The 13,643-nt window shown below is 47.2% G+C and overlaps 1 protein-coding gene across 1 annotated transcript in view; it reads left to right on the top strand.

Moving 5' to 3' along the window:
* The window catches only part of LOC129383590 (uncharacterized), a 52,584-nt gene that overhangs the window by 27,474 nt on the left and 11,467 nt on the right, over positions 1-13,643 (top strand). Inside the window, exons 2-3 of the mRNA XM_055068216.2 lie at positions 400-647; positions 3,436-3,648. Of these exons, the coding sequence (XP_054924191.2) occupies positions 400-647; positions 3,436-3,648 (461 nt within the window). The remainder of the gene's footprint in view (positions 1-399; positions 648-3,435; positions 3,649-13,643) is intronic.

The raw sequence follows: 13,643 nt of genomic DNA, 5'->3' as shown, positions 1-13,643 counted from the left end.
TGCTCACTCTTGCGACATATTCCGGCATGACGTGGTATCATTTAATACTATTGTCATGTGCATACCACAGGTAAAAGTCACCTAGATGATTGATTACAGGAGTGGTTACAAGAGACCGACGTTGCAGATACGCCAAATCCCTTTGATGTCGGCTTAGAAGACCTTGTCTTCACGTCTCGCATCATCGCGCTAGGTGCGCGGTACTGCAGATAGGGCTCGGACATGGCACGCGCCGTAGCGAACGACGCGGTTGTCACCACCCTGCACAGAGCGTTGAGTTAGGAGGACAGTCAGGCACCTTAAGCTGCTCGCGGGTATACGTATCCAGTAACCTGAAATTCCGTGAAAGGTAATACACTTACTGACAAGGTAAAACTGCCGGTTACTCGTGCCCTGCAGCCCGACCGGCATCGCCTGTGCCGTTCACGGTGAGCAACAGCGGATCGGACTCCCTGCTGACGACGTCGGTGAGCAGCGAGGGAAGCTCGGAGGGCCCGGCCCCAGCGGAGGTGGCCTGGGGTTCCACGCTGTGCCTGGCGCTGATGGCGCTGACGGCCACCCTCGCCGTGGTCGCTGTCGCACTGGGCGCCACGCACATGGTAGCCACGGGCGATTTGTCGACGGCAGACAGGGGGCAGGACCACGTGGTACGTACCCACCGTGGCTTCGCCGTCATCAGCCAGATTAGGCGGGAAACGCAGGTGCGCGTATAAAGCCACATTGTGTAGGACGACCGGGCGCAGGAACGGTGTCTGCCCAGACTTTTGAAACTTCTCGCGAACGTGTTGGGGGCTGTTGGATAGTCGTGCCCAGAACACACGCAGTGTTTAACGTATCGTCAACATTAAAGTTACACTAAAGCGAAACAATAAATCAGTTTAGACTAATGAATCGTTGTTTGAGAACCCTGCAGGCAGTCATTTCAGAAAAATTGTTTGATTAATAGAAGAGAAAGTGAAGGTCCAATTATCAGTATTTGAATTTCGCGCCGGAACCCCAGCACTGGCACGTCAGCGTGACGTCAGAGATTCTAAAGTATGTTATCGCATTTGGGCCGCGTTGCCTGAATAAAGGTTCCCGAAACTTGCCGTCTTTCATATTTGGTTCCTTTAGAACACAATGTAGTCAATCTGTACCGCTATATATAATTAGTAGGCCCTAGAAGGTGCGATCAAAATCCATGACGTCACAGCCTCCAGGTGTGGGAACTAAGTAGGCGTCGCCACCCGTATTTCGTACTTGCGCTTTTTCTGGCTTACCAAACGTCTTGTCGCTGCAAGAGTGGTGTTTTTGGTGTTGTAGAACGGTAATTTATTGATGCAGAGGAAATCATTTTTCAGTTCAGTGAAAAATGACTTTAATTCAAAGGCGAACAGGAAATAAAATAGTGATCACAATGCTTGTTATAGGTAATTACATGGAAGTGCAACGCGTAATCGGTCGTTGCTGGTTCGTAAGGATAGAGTAGTCTCAAGTGTATGCTTCACAGTCCTAATAGTGCAACTGTTTGAAACAGAGGTGAACCTGGAAACGAAAAATCCAATGGTATAGCTTCAGAATTGTTTACGTCAGAATTTATGCTGATAGTATGTGTTTCTAACTTTACGCCTGTCGTCACTTTTAGTACCGACATGTGTCTCACCTGTTTGGTGACTCGGTGTAATGTGAACAAGCAGCGTAGCTAGGAATTTATTTCGGGGGATGGGCTGGCCCCTGACCACGGGAGAGGTGTGGGTGTTGGCGAATGCTGTTGTATATCAGCTCGCCTTGAACACAGAAATTCTTAGAACAAAGGACCACATGTTCGGTGTCCCCCCTCCTGGAACTTCTGTGTACGAACCAGGATACCTGGTATAAAATGACGCCCCTGACGCCAACGTTTGTTATTTTATTTCAATAGTTAAAACGATCGAGAGTTCCGTCAACTTGCGCTGATGTCTGTATAGCTTGAGTTGACTTTGTGTTGCGACTGCAATCAAGCCAAAGATTCACAAATAAAAGGTGTTGCAGCTTCTGGTTAGCTCAGTTTATCAAAGAAACGGTATAACTCGGCAAAACTGATACTTCCCGCAGATTTCAGGGCAGAAAGGATGCTGCGACAAAGACAATTGTACGTTCTTCGCACCCAGAAATGTTAAACACTATATAGCAACAATCAACAATAAACCCGATTGTGGTTCGACAGTTTGGACATAGCGCAGGCCGCGCTTCGTTCGTAACAAGCATCTAGCCATTACGGTAAAAAAAGAAAGATAAAAAGCTTGGTGCCAGTATTTCTCGTTAAGAGTATGTCGGACTGGAATAGGAACGGATCGAGAACGAGGTGAGGCATATCCCCGTCACTTCGAGTAGCATGTCTGTATGACTCGGACATGATCCTCAGCAGGGACGCAGCTCTGTTCCGCCCCTTAGATCTGTAATAGTCTGAAGGTATATGAAAATTTCGTAGTGAAAGGAAGTACTGTCGAATGATTAAGAATGGACAGCTCTGGAATTCGTTTTCTAGAAGCAGAAAAAATTGAAACAAACAAACTACCAAATGTAATGTTTTGCTTCAGAAGTTTCAACATGCGCCATCACAGCGTGACGCTTGCCAATAGTTGCTCACACGAATACGATATGAAATAGATTGCAAGTGCGCAGCGAGTGTGTGAGGAACAGAGAACCATAGCAGTAGGCCTTTAGGGTTATCTGATCGTTCGTTATGTCATGAATTATCTTGAAGATATTTGACTGAGCTGACCAGAAGGAACGTCGCTAGTCGTGGTCTGAATAATTTTCGGTATTATAAGGCATTTTCTAGTAACATCTCCCAAGTAGAGTATTTTCGGAATAATGTCCATGCGTATCAAACACATTCTGAGGAAAAAGCCTAACTATTCTGCTGAATCTGGATGCACACTCGAAACACTAATATGTAATTGCAGACAGGACTGGCAGTGTAGCAACCAGGGCAGTTTTAACGGACATAAAGGAGGAAAACTGTGTGAGCTCCAAATTATTATTCTCTCTGAGGAACCATACTTTCCAGTTATAGCATGGGGATCAAAATAAAGTACCTAGAAAGAAAATCTGCATTTAATTCAAGTAAACATAATACTGTTCATGCTACCTTGCAGGGTGCACACTATATTCTCTTTCTTTGAATGTGAATTTGTTGCCTTGCCGTGGGTTGCCAAATGTATTGGCGTATTGTTGGTCGAGGGTGGTCGAAGAGAGAATGTAGGTCTCGGGCTAGAGCAAATGTTTCGACAAGGAGACTTGCCAGGTTGAACAAGGAATGCCTCAGGCTGGAGCTATTTGGTGCCCTTATAAAGATGTTGGCTCCAGCTTGAGACATCCTTTGTTGGAGAACTCTTGATGGCTAATGCCGCCATCTTCACATTTACCCTCACTTTATTCAGCCTATTGCTGCACACATGACGCTCCTTACAGGACGCGCCGCAAGTAATACAGTCGGAGAAGCAGCGCACGGGCTCACCCACGGTGGCGCCATCTACAATTCTGCCCAAGGGGGACGCCTTCGAGAGCGAGCCCGATGGGGCGACCACGTTCGGCGCTCCGGTCGCCTTCACGCCTACCGTCGAAGACGTCTTCGCTGCCGCCAAGCGCAAGTCGACCGCGGACCCTCGGGGCGCCGATAACGAGGTGAACGGATGTTCGGTAGAAACGAGAAGAGCAAAACTTCTTGTTGGGCTCGTTGATTTGGAAGTGGAAGCATAGGACGGAATTCACTCAGCGAACTTATGAACAAATTTTGGCGTAAGAAAAATAGTACGAGAAAGCGTATTTACAAAGCTAAACCTGTTCATAAGATCAGCAGGTTTGCGATGCCGGCCGCTGCAAAGACGAGCACAGAAGTCGAAAAAGGGTGTGTATGCAAAGGTAGAAAAGGTGCGAACTGCAGTACTTGCGCCAATAGTAGGCGTAAGTCTATTCACAAAACCTAAACAGCCGCCTCAGCTGCCGACGTAAGCACACATTTCTACGATAGAAGAGTAGGTGTCTTACCAGCGTAATTATGCCTATTGTTGCGGCTCTAAGTGGAGTTCGGACCAGGAATTCACCAAGCCGATCGATGAATACTTCCGGTAGTAGGAATGAAGGAAAAAGGGCTTATTTTACACTATCTACACTGGATCCAGATACGGAAGCCCATTCCATGTAAGAGCATATTAAACATCTGAGTTCACATCAGGACACGTCAGCGCACCCTGCGCTGCACCAAAGCTATCCGCTTTTAATATCATCGTCTTCCCTGGGAGACTAGACTAGGCAGTCTGATGACTGTGTCGCGGTCAATCACAATAGCCGAATCGGTCGCGAAATGCCGCCCATGATATCACACCGTCCCTCTGAACTGCGCCTCCTATGTTGCACCTTCCCCCCTACGTATGGCGCAAGCACGTAGCGATGTGGGAATCCGAGGTCGAACCTGTTGCCATGGTAGCATTCGTTGGCCATCAATAGGTTCAGGTAGAGGTGGCTCTTGTTGACGTGTCAACAGTCGGTGTGTGTGCGCACGCACACACACACACACACACACACACACACACACACACACACACACACACACACACACACACACACACACACACACACACACACACACACACACACACACACACACACACACACACACACACACACACACACACGCACACACACGCACGCACGCACGCACACACACGCACGCACGCACGCACGCACAGCTTAAGATGAAAGAACGCCACATTGAGAAAACAAAGCTTCAAAAATTTATGCGTGCGCAAAACAACTCTTTCAGAATGTCGAGACGCTTCTAAAATAAACAATCTTAATAAAGCTCAAAACTTGCCTAGCGAAACGATCTCTATTCTTGGAGATCCCAAAACGTCAAACCTAAGACTAAAAATTAAGAAACAAACAAATTTTTGTTTCCACAAAACCTGTTTCGCCGTTATTCATTCCGAATAGCCGATGGTGGCGTGACCTCTTTAAGCCGTACTCGAGGGGGGCGCGGTCTGAAAGCTCGGCTTGTCAACCTTGTCAACCAAGGAACGCAAAGGGCACGAGGACACTCCGCTTGCTGCAGATCCCCGACACTTTAGCATACTGACGTAACATGTCTTCTAGGCACTGCACTACGAATTCACTGCTTGGTATGACCACTTCGCGTCGCTTTACCGCCGCGCTCTCCTGTGTCAAAGAACTCGACAGTGAACGTACTCGCCCCCGGGCTTTTGTCCTCCTCCGCGCCAAACGTCTTTTTCTTTCCTTCCTACACTGGCGGCTCGGGCGAGCTCTGACTGGAAACATTCCAAACGACTAACGTGCCATTCAACTTCTTTCACTATGCTCCCCACAGGTTTTAGTGGTTTTCTCTTTATTCGGCCGCGTTGCCATCTCTGCCGCAATCCTGACTCTGCGACGCCTCTTTGTCTTAGCACACTAACTGGTGCTACTTTTCGAGTGCTTTTCTTTCTTCCCGTTGGCGGTTCCTCAGCCTGAGCCTCTTCCTGAATTTAGATTGGGGAAATCGGAAAGATTTCCTCCTCCGGTTTAACTACGTCTGAGGATCCAGCCGTTTCATCCTCATCTATTGCACTTGGTTCAGCGTCGTAACTCAGCGCCTGACCCTCTTCCTGAATTTCGGCCGGGGAAATCGGAAAGATTTTCTTCTCCGGCTTAACTACGTACGTCACTGGAGCTATAGCTGTTTAATCCTCCTTTTTTTTTGGTTTGCTGCCCCTGAGCGCAAGATTGTGGCCGCGGGGCAGGCTTTTCATAGTACTGGGCGCTACTGTTCTGTGGCCTGACGCCACGGCTTGCCACATACTAATCGGCCAGCTGTGCTGCACTCTTTACAGTCATCCCTTCAGGCCTGTACCTAAGCTAAAGGCGCACATTATCCGTCAGGGTCTCGTCAAACTGCTCTAACCAGATTAAATATGCTAATTTACTGACGTTATCCGCTCCCGCTCCTTTCACTCACTCTGTAAAATTATCCTTCAAGCGACACGCAAGCTGGACAAAGCTTTCATTAGGCTTCTTTCTTTCCTCTCGAAATCTCCTCCGAAATTCCTCTGCGGAGAGCCTGAATTTTTCGTGCAAACTTGCCTTCACTGAACTGTACACGCCAATGTCGGCTGCGCTCAGTCGGGTTACGACATGCGAGGCTTTTCCCAGCAGCAACGTAAGCAACCGCTCCGGCCATGTGTCCAGGTGAAATAATTGCTTCTCATCAATGCCTTCAAACCTAACCACGTAGAGCCCGATGTAATCGCCTATATTGTACGGCTGAAGCAAACTCGTAATTTTCCGGGTTTCCGTTTCTGACGGCGCCGCGTTCGCACTGCACGATAATCTCATTTGCTTTCGTTTTTTTCTCTCAAGCTGAATTTTTGCCTGCCTTTGTTCCCTCTTACTCTGGCAATACTTTCCCTCCGCGCTTTCTTTCATCTCGTGCCCCTGCTCTTCATTTCTTTCTGCTCGTGACATACCTTTTCCCAGGCGTTCGTGAGCTCGTCCCCCTCGATACACTTCATCAATCGCAGTACGGAAACCTTGACAAGCAGCTCAAAAAACACGGACAAAGAAGACAAGTAGACAGGACGGGCACAAACTTCCTACTGTATTCAAGAAGCGGTTACAGACGCTTATGAATGCACAGCATCAGCACGTGCCCCACAAGTTTCTACAGGGTACCATTTTTGCCGTTAACAAAAGTTTCATAACCTTGGAACTACCAACTGCCAAAGAACTAAGACCAGCTAAATCGAACTTTTCTATTCAAAAACGTTCGTGCGCAGTATCTCGAAAATAACCTAAGCAAAGCAAGGGTGCGAAGAATTGCCGCTCAACAGACCCCTAACTAAAGTTGACAGATTGCAAGGAAACCTTTACAACAAAATGCTCGGATGTACCACGCACATACATAACAATCAGTGTTTCTCGTTTCCATCCAAGCAACAAAGTTCTTTTTTCGTGAAGGACACTGATGGCATACTAACGCATCTTTTTGTGCATCTGGCAATGCAATAAGCCTCATATACTTCCTTTTCTATCCTATATGACAATATTCTAAAAAGAATCGTGCTTTCGAACACTGATTTACACCCGCAGTTCCTGCAATGAACGGCTTCGGGAATAAACTTGGAAGTTTGAGCCCGTCCTGTGTACTTGTGTCTTCTTTGTCCGTGTTTCTTGCGCTGCTTGTCAAACTTTTCAGCTATGAATCAACTGGCCTTAATAGAAGTCCGAGGAGGGGAGGCTAGGGCCTCGGAGTCCTCCTGGTGTCCGCGCCTATGGCTTCAGATGCCACTTGGATACCACAACCAGAACCTTGACTTCGTACTAGATGTGCAGTGATTGCTCCAAAGCAAGTACGTCAGTGTCTCAAGATCGACGACTTGAATCGATTTGATTCGAAACCAGCTGGAAGGCTGCACCGTTATGTGCTTCGTGTACGGTGCTGTGCAGTGTTGTGACGTACACTTGAACGAGCGTTCTTATGAGGCTGGTAAATTAGTGGAGATGTTGGCGCCGATCATTGTGGTGATGTTGACCGATTGGCCTTCACTTCTGTGAGGTGCCACTTTGGCTGTGACAGACAGCGTAGTTAAGGGCCATGGGCCATTACATCACCAGACTATACTTTATTACCGGTCTCCAAAATTGATATGTACGCGCCATTGTGCATTTCGCCTCTGTCGGGAAGCGGCCGCCTGAACATGCTAAACAAGATCTTGGCCTGGTGCTAGGCATTATAGTGTTTTATCAGCTGAGGAGAAGCCAAGAAGAAGCGATGAACGCTGATGCGATGTAAAAATGTGATAGGCCGCGAAACTTCGTTGTCGTGGATGTTAAGTAGCGAAGTTTTCTGTCATAATTTAGTGGGATCGGTAGCCACGGCTTCTTTCGCATTTATTTTTTAGGGATGCTTTCATGGCTTCTTTGTGCCGTCAACGGGGTGCTTATGCGAAGGGAGCGTGCGTTACGTCGTTGGTTGGCGTTCGATGACATCGTCGATAGACGGTACCGGCTGCCGAGGGAGCTAATAGTGAGCCTACGCGCGGCGTTAGAACCGCACCTGCAACCTTGTGCAGCGCAATCACATACCGTACCGGTGAACGTAAAAGTGCTGGGCCCTTTGCCTTGAGGCCATACGAACTATACATGATGCTCTTTTTTCAATTTCCGTAATTAGCATCGAAATAATGACGCTTAGACGCTTTGTGTTACGGTGGTGGTGGTGCCGGTGATGTATTCGGGCGGGGTTAGCCTGGCAGACCTGGCCGGCAATTGCTCCGACTGAGTGTTTCATTCTGCGCCAAGTATGTCGCGATGTGTCCATCAGTCCTGTCTCTTGCAGAACTGCGAGAATAATGCGTAGCACTTGCACTGCAGTTGTTTTGACGGTGGTTCGGTGAACGGTCGAGCGGGGTGGCGATTGTCGCCGTTGTAACAGACGCCCGTAAAAGGGAGCTGTTGAATAGGGGTGTGCAGTGATTTGGGAGCCGTAAGAATATAGCCTCTACTACGTACGTATGCATGATGTGCGATCATGCTATCAGTGGACCGCACTCTTTCAATTTCTTGGCGTTTAATCCGAGATTTGTTCTTTCCTCGCTCTCATACAACGCCGTAAGTTAAATGTGCTGCCACTTTGTTACACATTTACCTTAGCGTAAGAACATTTCGGCTAAAAGATTGCGTACGAACATTGCAGCTTAGTGAATTCGGACCGTGCATTTTAGCGCCCCAATAAAAAAAAAAGACGGTACAAGACAGAAGCCAAGAAAAATCAGGCACTTGATTGTTTTTGTCTTCCGTTTTGGTTTTATTTCGTTCTATTGTGGCCCTAAACGCTATGCCTGTAGATAACAACAGAATAGGTGTATGCTCACTGTGAACATCGGCTGCCATAAAGCTCGAACGCCGAGCAGTTGTACGCTGCTTCTGTTATTTACTCAATTGATGGAGGCAATCAGGGACTAAAGTCGTTCGTTCGTGGGGTCTAACCTGACTTGTTTTGCAGTTGTTATTTTCAGCATTAGATAGTCCAAAAATATGACTTGTATGAAACCTTCTCTGCCGAAACTCTATGCGTGGAGCTCAACATTCGTTGGCATGAGTTAGCCGTTATTAGAGTTGTAAGACCATCTCACCGCTGGCATCCAGTTGTAAGGTTTGTAGAGCAGTATCCCTGCAGGCCCATCGTAACAGCTCCTCCATGGCCCAGAAAATCTCGACTGGCAGTGATGACAACCACTGGGCAGGAAGAGAATGGCTGGCGAGCAAGAATACGGCTGTGCTCTCCGCAACAACTGCACCCTTGAAATGCCTTAAATCATCTCACAACAATCAACAATTTGTGCCTCAGCAGTCTCCTTAACTCCATGATTGCTGGTTTACTGCCTTGCTAAACCTACCTAGGAAAACACGAGCTAGCTAACAATAGACAATCCAGCTTCCCTACTGTTTTAAACAGAACAACCACGAAATGAAACCTAGATAGTCAAAGCAAGAACCAAGCACTCACCGCAGATACAGCACCACGTCGCAAAGTCTGTCTCACCACTGCCATCCAGTTATTAGAGTTGTGGGACGGTCTCACCGCTGGCATCCAGTTGTAAGGTTTGTAGAGCAGTACCCCTGCAGGCCGATCGTAACACCGTGCGTTCCTAATTATTTCAAGAGACGAAAGGATATACGTTGCAGCACTCTCGAAATTACAGCGTCTACCCTTAAAATAGTAATAATATACGGTTTTCTGGTTTCTCGACCAAACTTGGTGACCGAGGGAGCTGAGGCTGACGATCACTACAGGAAGAATGAAAGTGACAACACACATTCGTAAGGGCATAGAACACGACGTTGACGGATGGTACAGGTCTCCGCAACTCGCACGGCCACAGCATTTCTTGGACGTTTTCGAAGGCCTTTCGTCTGATGATACCTTTGGTGCTGTTAACTCTTTGGGTTGAAACTCTTCCCACTGATGCAGCCCTTTGCAAGAAGGGCGAATTGAAGACAGTGAAACGACTACCGTTGCCTTCGGGCTACGCAGATGCTTATCTAAATATACTTCAGGGCACTATGGTATAACGTTTGTAAACAGGGATAAGGTGCCTCAGAAAGGCTGGCCAACGTTTCGATAGTAGGAGCTATCGTCGTCAAAGGCGGCCTCGTCATCCTCGGCATGTTAGTTTTAAAGGCTTAGTGCAGTGACGTCACGTGCGGTGTTTGTCGGTGGCGGTTGGTTATGAAGGGAGAGACTTCAGAGGTAATGAGCGTTGTCACCTGGCGTCTGTGAGCTTCGTTCCCAAGACGAGGGGACAAGAGCGGGAGAGTGGGAAGGCGGGGAGAAAAGAAAAGAAAGATAAGGAGAAAATAAGCCGCGGGTGACACCAAGAGGGAAAAAAAGAGAGAAAGAGCAAGAATAAAAAGAAGAAAGAAGGGGGCATGGGAGGGCGTTAGGGAAGCGAGAGATTAGGGAGCATTCAGGGGTGTCGTTGGCGGCATGTTTTTGTGGCAGAAGAGCCGGTCAGGTGGTCAGTGCGCGACTAACACAAAAGAAAAAAAAAACATGATTTGGAGGAGTGACTTGAGTTGCATAGCAGCAATGCGTCGAGTAATTATGAAGTAGTTAAGGTGGCGACAAGGAGTCTGTAGTGCATTGTATGGGGTGACTGGAAGGCAGCGGCATGGTCTTTCAAGGGGGTCTTTCAATTCTCGAGGGGGTCTTTCATGGTCTTTCAAGGCATTGTCTTTCAATTCTCCCAACACTACGTCACGGCCCTGTACACCAACATTCCAATCCCTGATGGTTTATCTTCCATAAAACAAACGCTGTCTAAACACAATGCACAGCACTCTACTGAAGTCTACTTGTATCTCCTTGAATTAGTTCTAACACATAACTACTTCGAATTTGAGGAGAGTTAATACATACAGATACATGGCACAAGAATGGGTACGCCTTTTGCACCAACCTACGCGAGCATAGTTATGGGGATTCTAGAAATAGATTTCCTATCGCGCTGCACTGACAAGCCCCACACATACCTATGGTACACAGACGACATATTCACATTATGGGGACATGGTCACGATAGTCTAGATAAATATGTAGCATTTCTAAACTCTTTTCACCCAACAGTAATATTCACATGAGAATCCTCAACTGAGCGTATAAACTTCCTGGACACAACAATATACATTGACAATGGGGCGCTAAAGACAACGCTGTATAGGAAAACTTTCGACAAACAACAGCACCTAGAATATACGAGCCACCGTCCCAGACATTGCAAACAAGGCATCTTTAAAGGCCATGCCACACGACTACGTTGAATTTGCTTTGAATACCAAGACTGCATAGATAGACTTGATCGCCTTAATGAAACCCTATAAAACAGGAACCACCCAAACAGTGACCTTCAAATAGCCTACCGCTGCAACAAAACTTGATCGAGCCGAGGTCCTCAAGCCCCGCCCGAGGATCACAAGAACTACAACGCCTCTTCTTACTACTAAATTCTCAAACGCACTCCCAAAGGTGAATACCATCCTCAGTAAATACTACCCAATTCTCACCAGCAACAAGAAACTTAATAAGATGTTTCCCGACCTTCCCAGAGTAGCCTACAGACGCAGCACTAATTTTAAAGATGTTCTTGTACACGCCAAACTAAACACAAAGAGGAAGTTGGGAACCAATCCCTGTTGCCGCCCCAGATGCTCTACATGCAAACATATTCAATCTACTACTACAGTAAAAAGTACAGCGTCGAATTACGCACACTAGGTAACTTCGGCTTTCACCTGCACATCAAGCAACGTAATGTACTGTCTAGAATGCGCCGCTTGTAGCAAACAACACAAAACAACACATAGGTGAAACTGGACAACAAATTCATACAAGACTTAACGGTCACCGCACGGACACAAAACACAATTTACCTAAAGCAGTAGCCAGCCACTTTAATGAACATTGTCATATATTGGACAAAGCAAGGCTCTATATTGTACAAACAAATTTCCGTTCACCTCGTGAAAGGAAATATACGGAATCATACCTCATACATAAGTTTAATTGCCTACACCCGACGGGAATTAATTGGGCATGTGGCAACGTAGAATCTTTAAGAGTGGTAACTTAAATCTGAAATTCTCATATCATCAACCAAGACACAAAACACATTATGCCACCAGCTAACCTTAATTCTTAACCTCACCTACTCCTCTATTTCGGAAAAATTATTTTTTTCCTGCCTACTACTCAATTTAATATACTCTTTCAGGTTTTTACGTTTATATCAACTGTACGACCGCCTTTTCCCATGAACACTTGCCCACGCCAGCTTCTGCGCACGTCACCCTCCTAATTGTTATCCCGGCTTGAGTTCCCTCCCTCTGTTTTCCTTTTTTATATATTTTTTGAAACATCCTCACCAACACATTCCCAAGTCCCAGACGTCAATATGCCTTTTTCGGCGCCTGAACCCAGGGTATCGCCATTTCTGGATACCGCCGTAACGACACCTACGTTGAGCGACTGGGGCTAATGCCCCTTGAAAGACCATGCCGCTGCCTTCCAGTCACCCCATACATTGCACCGCAGACTCCTTGTCACCATCTTAACTACTTCAAAATTACTCAACGCATTGCTGCTATGCTACTCAAGTCACTCTTTCAACTCATGTTTCTTTTTGGTCTTTCGTGTTACTCGCGGACTGACCACCTGACCGGCTCTTCTAATGCCACAAAAACATGCCGCCGACACCCATGAATGCTCCCTAACCTCTCGCTTCCCCAACGCCCTCCCATGCCCTCTTCTTTCTTCTTGTTTTTTCTTGTTCTGTCTCTCTTTCTCTTTCCTCTTGGTGTCCCTCCGGGTTTTTTCTCTTTTTCTTTCTTTTCTTTTCTCCCCTCCTTCCCACTCTCCCGCTCTTGTCCCCTGGTCTTGGGAACGACGCTCACAGACGTCAGGTGACAACGCTCATTACCTCTGAAGTCTCTCCCTTCATAACCAACCGCCACCGACAACACCCGCACGTGACGTCACTGCTCTAACCCTTTAAAACTAACATGCCGAGGATGACGAGGCCACCTTTGACGAAGATAGGTCCTCCTATCTAAACGTTGGCCGGCCTTTCTGAGGCACCTTATCCCTGTTTACAAAGTTTATACTATAGTGTGATATTTCATCTGTCAGCCCCTTCATTGATTTTTAATGCTTGAGGGCGATATGTTGGCGCGGCGTAGCACGTAATACAGCTCGATGGAAACTGCGCCTTACCAGGCGTCTCACAAGGCTGGCGTGGGGAGCCCTAATATAAGCGCTTGCGCCGGAAGCCTTTGCATGCAAGCGCATGCTTGCAGACGGTTTCACTCGCTCGATAGCAGCAGCGAGGGTGCGGCCCCAACAAACACCTGATGACGGGCCTTATCAATACAGCCACTGTATTATCAGAACTACGCCGGAACACGAAGGGCGTTCTTTAGTCGTTTTACTGCGCAGGAAGTCTATTTTATAGGTTTTGAGATAAAAGATATGCGCATTACGCCTCAAGACATATACATACAATTTTCGTATAAGTTACGGCAATGTTCACTCGAGGAAAAGTGTTGGAAAATTTGTGGGCTTAGATTTTAAC

Source organism: Dermacentor andersoni, chromosome 8 (assembly GCF_023375885.2).
Source record: "Dermacentor andersoni chromosome 8, qqDerAnde1_hic_scaffold, whole genome shotgun sequence".
Taxonomy (NCBI): Eukaryota; Metazoa; Arthropoda; class Arachnida; order Ixodida; family Ixodidae; genus Dermacentor; species Dermacentor andersoni.
Note: the sequence above shows the minus strand (reverse complement) of the source record. Positions and strands in the feature narration are given on the sequence as shown.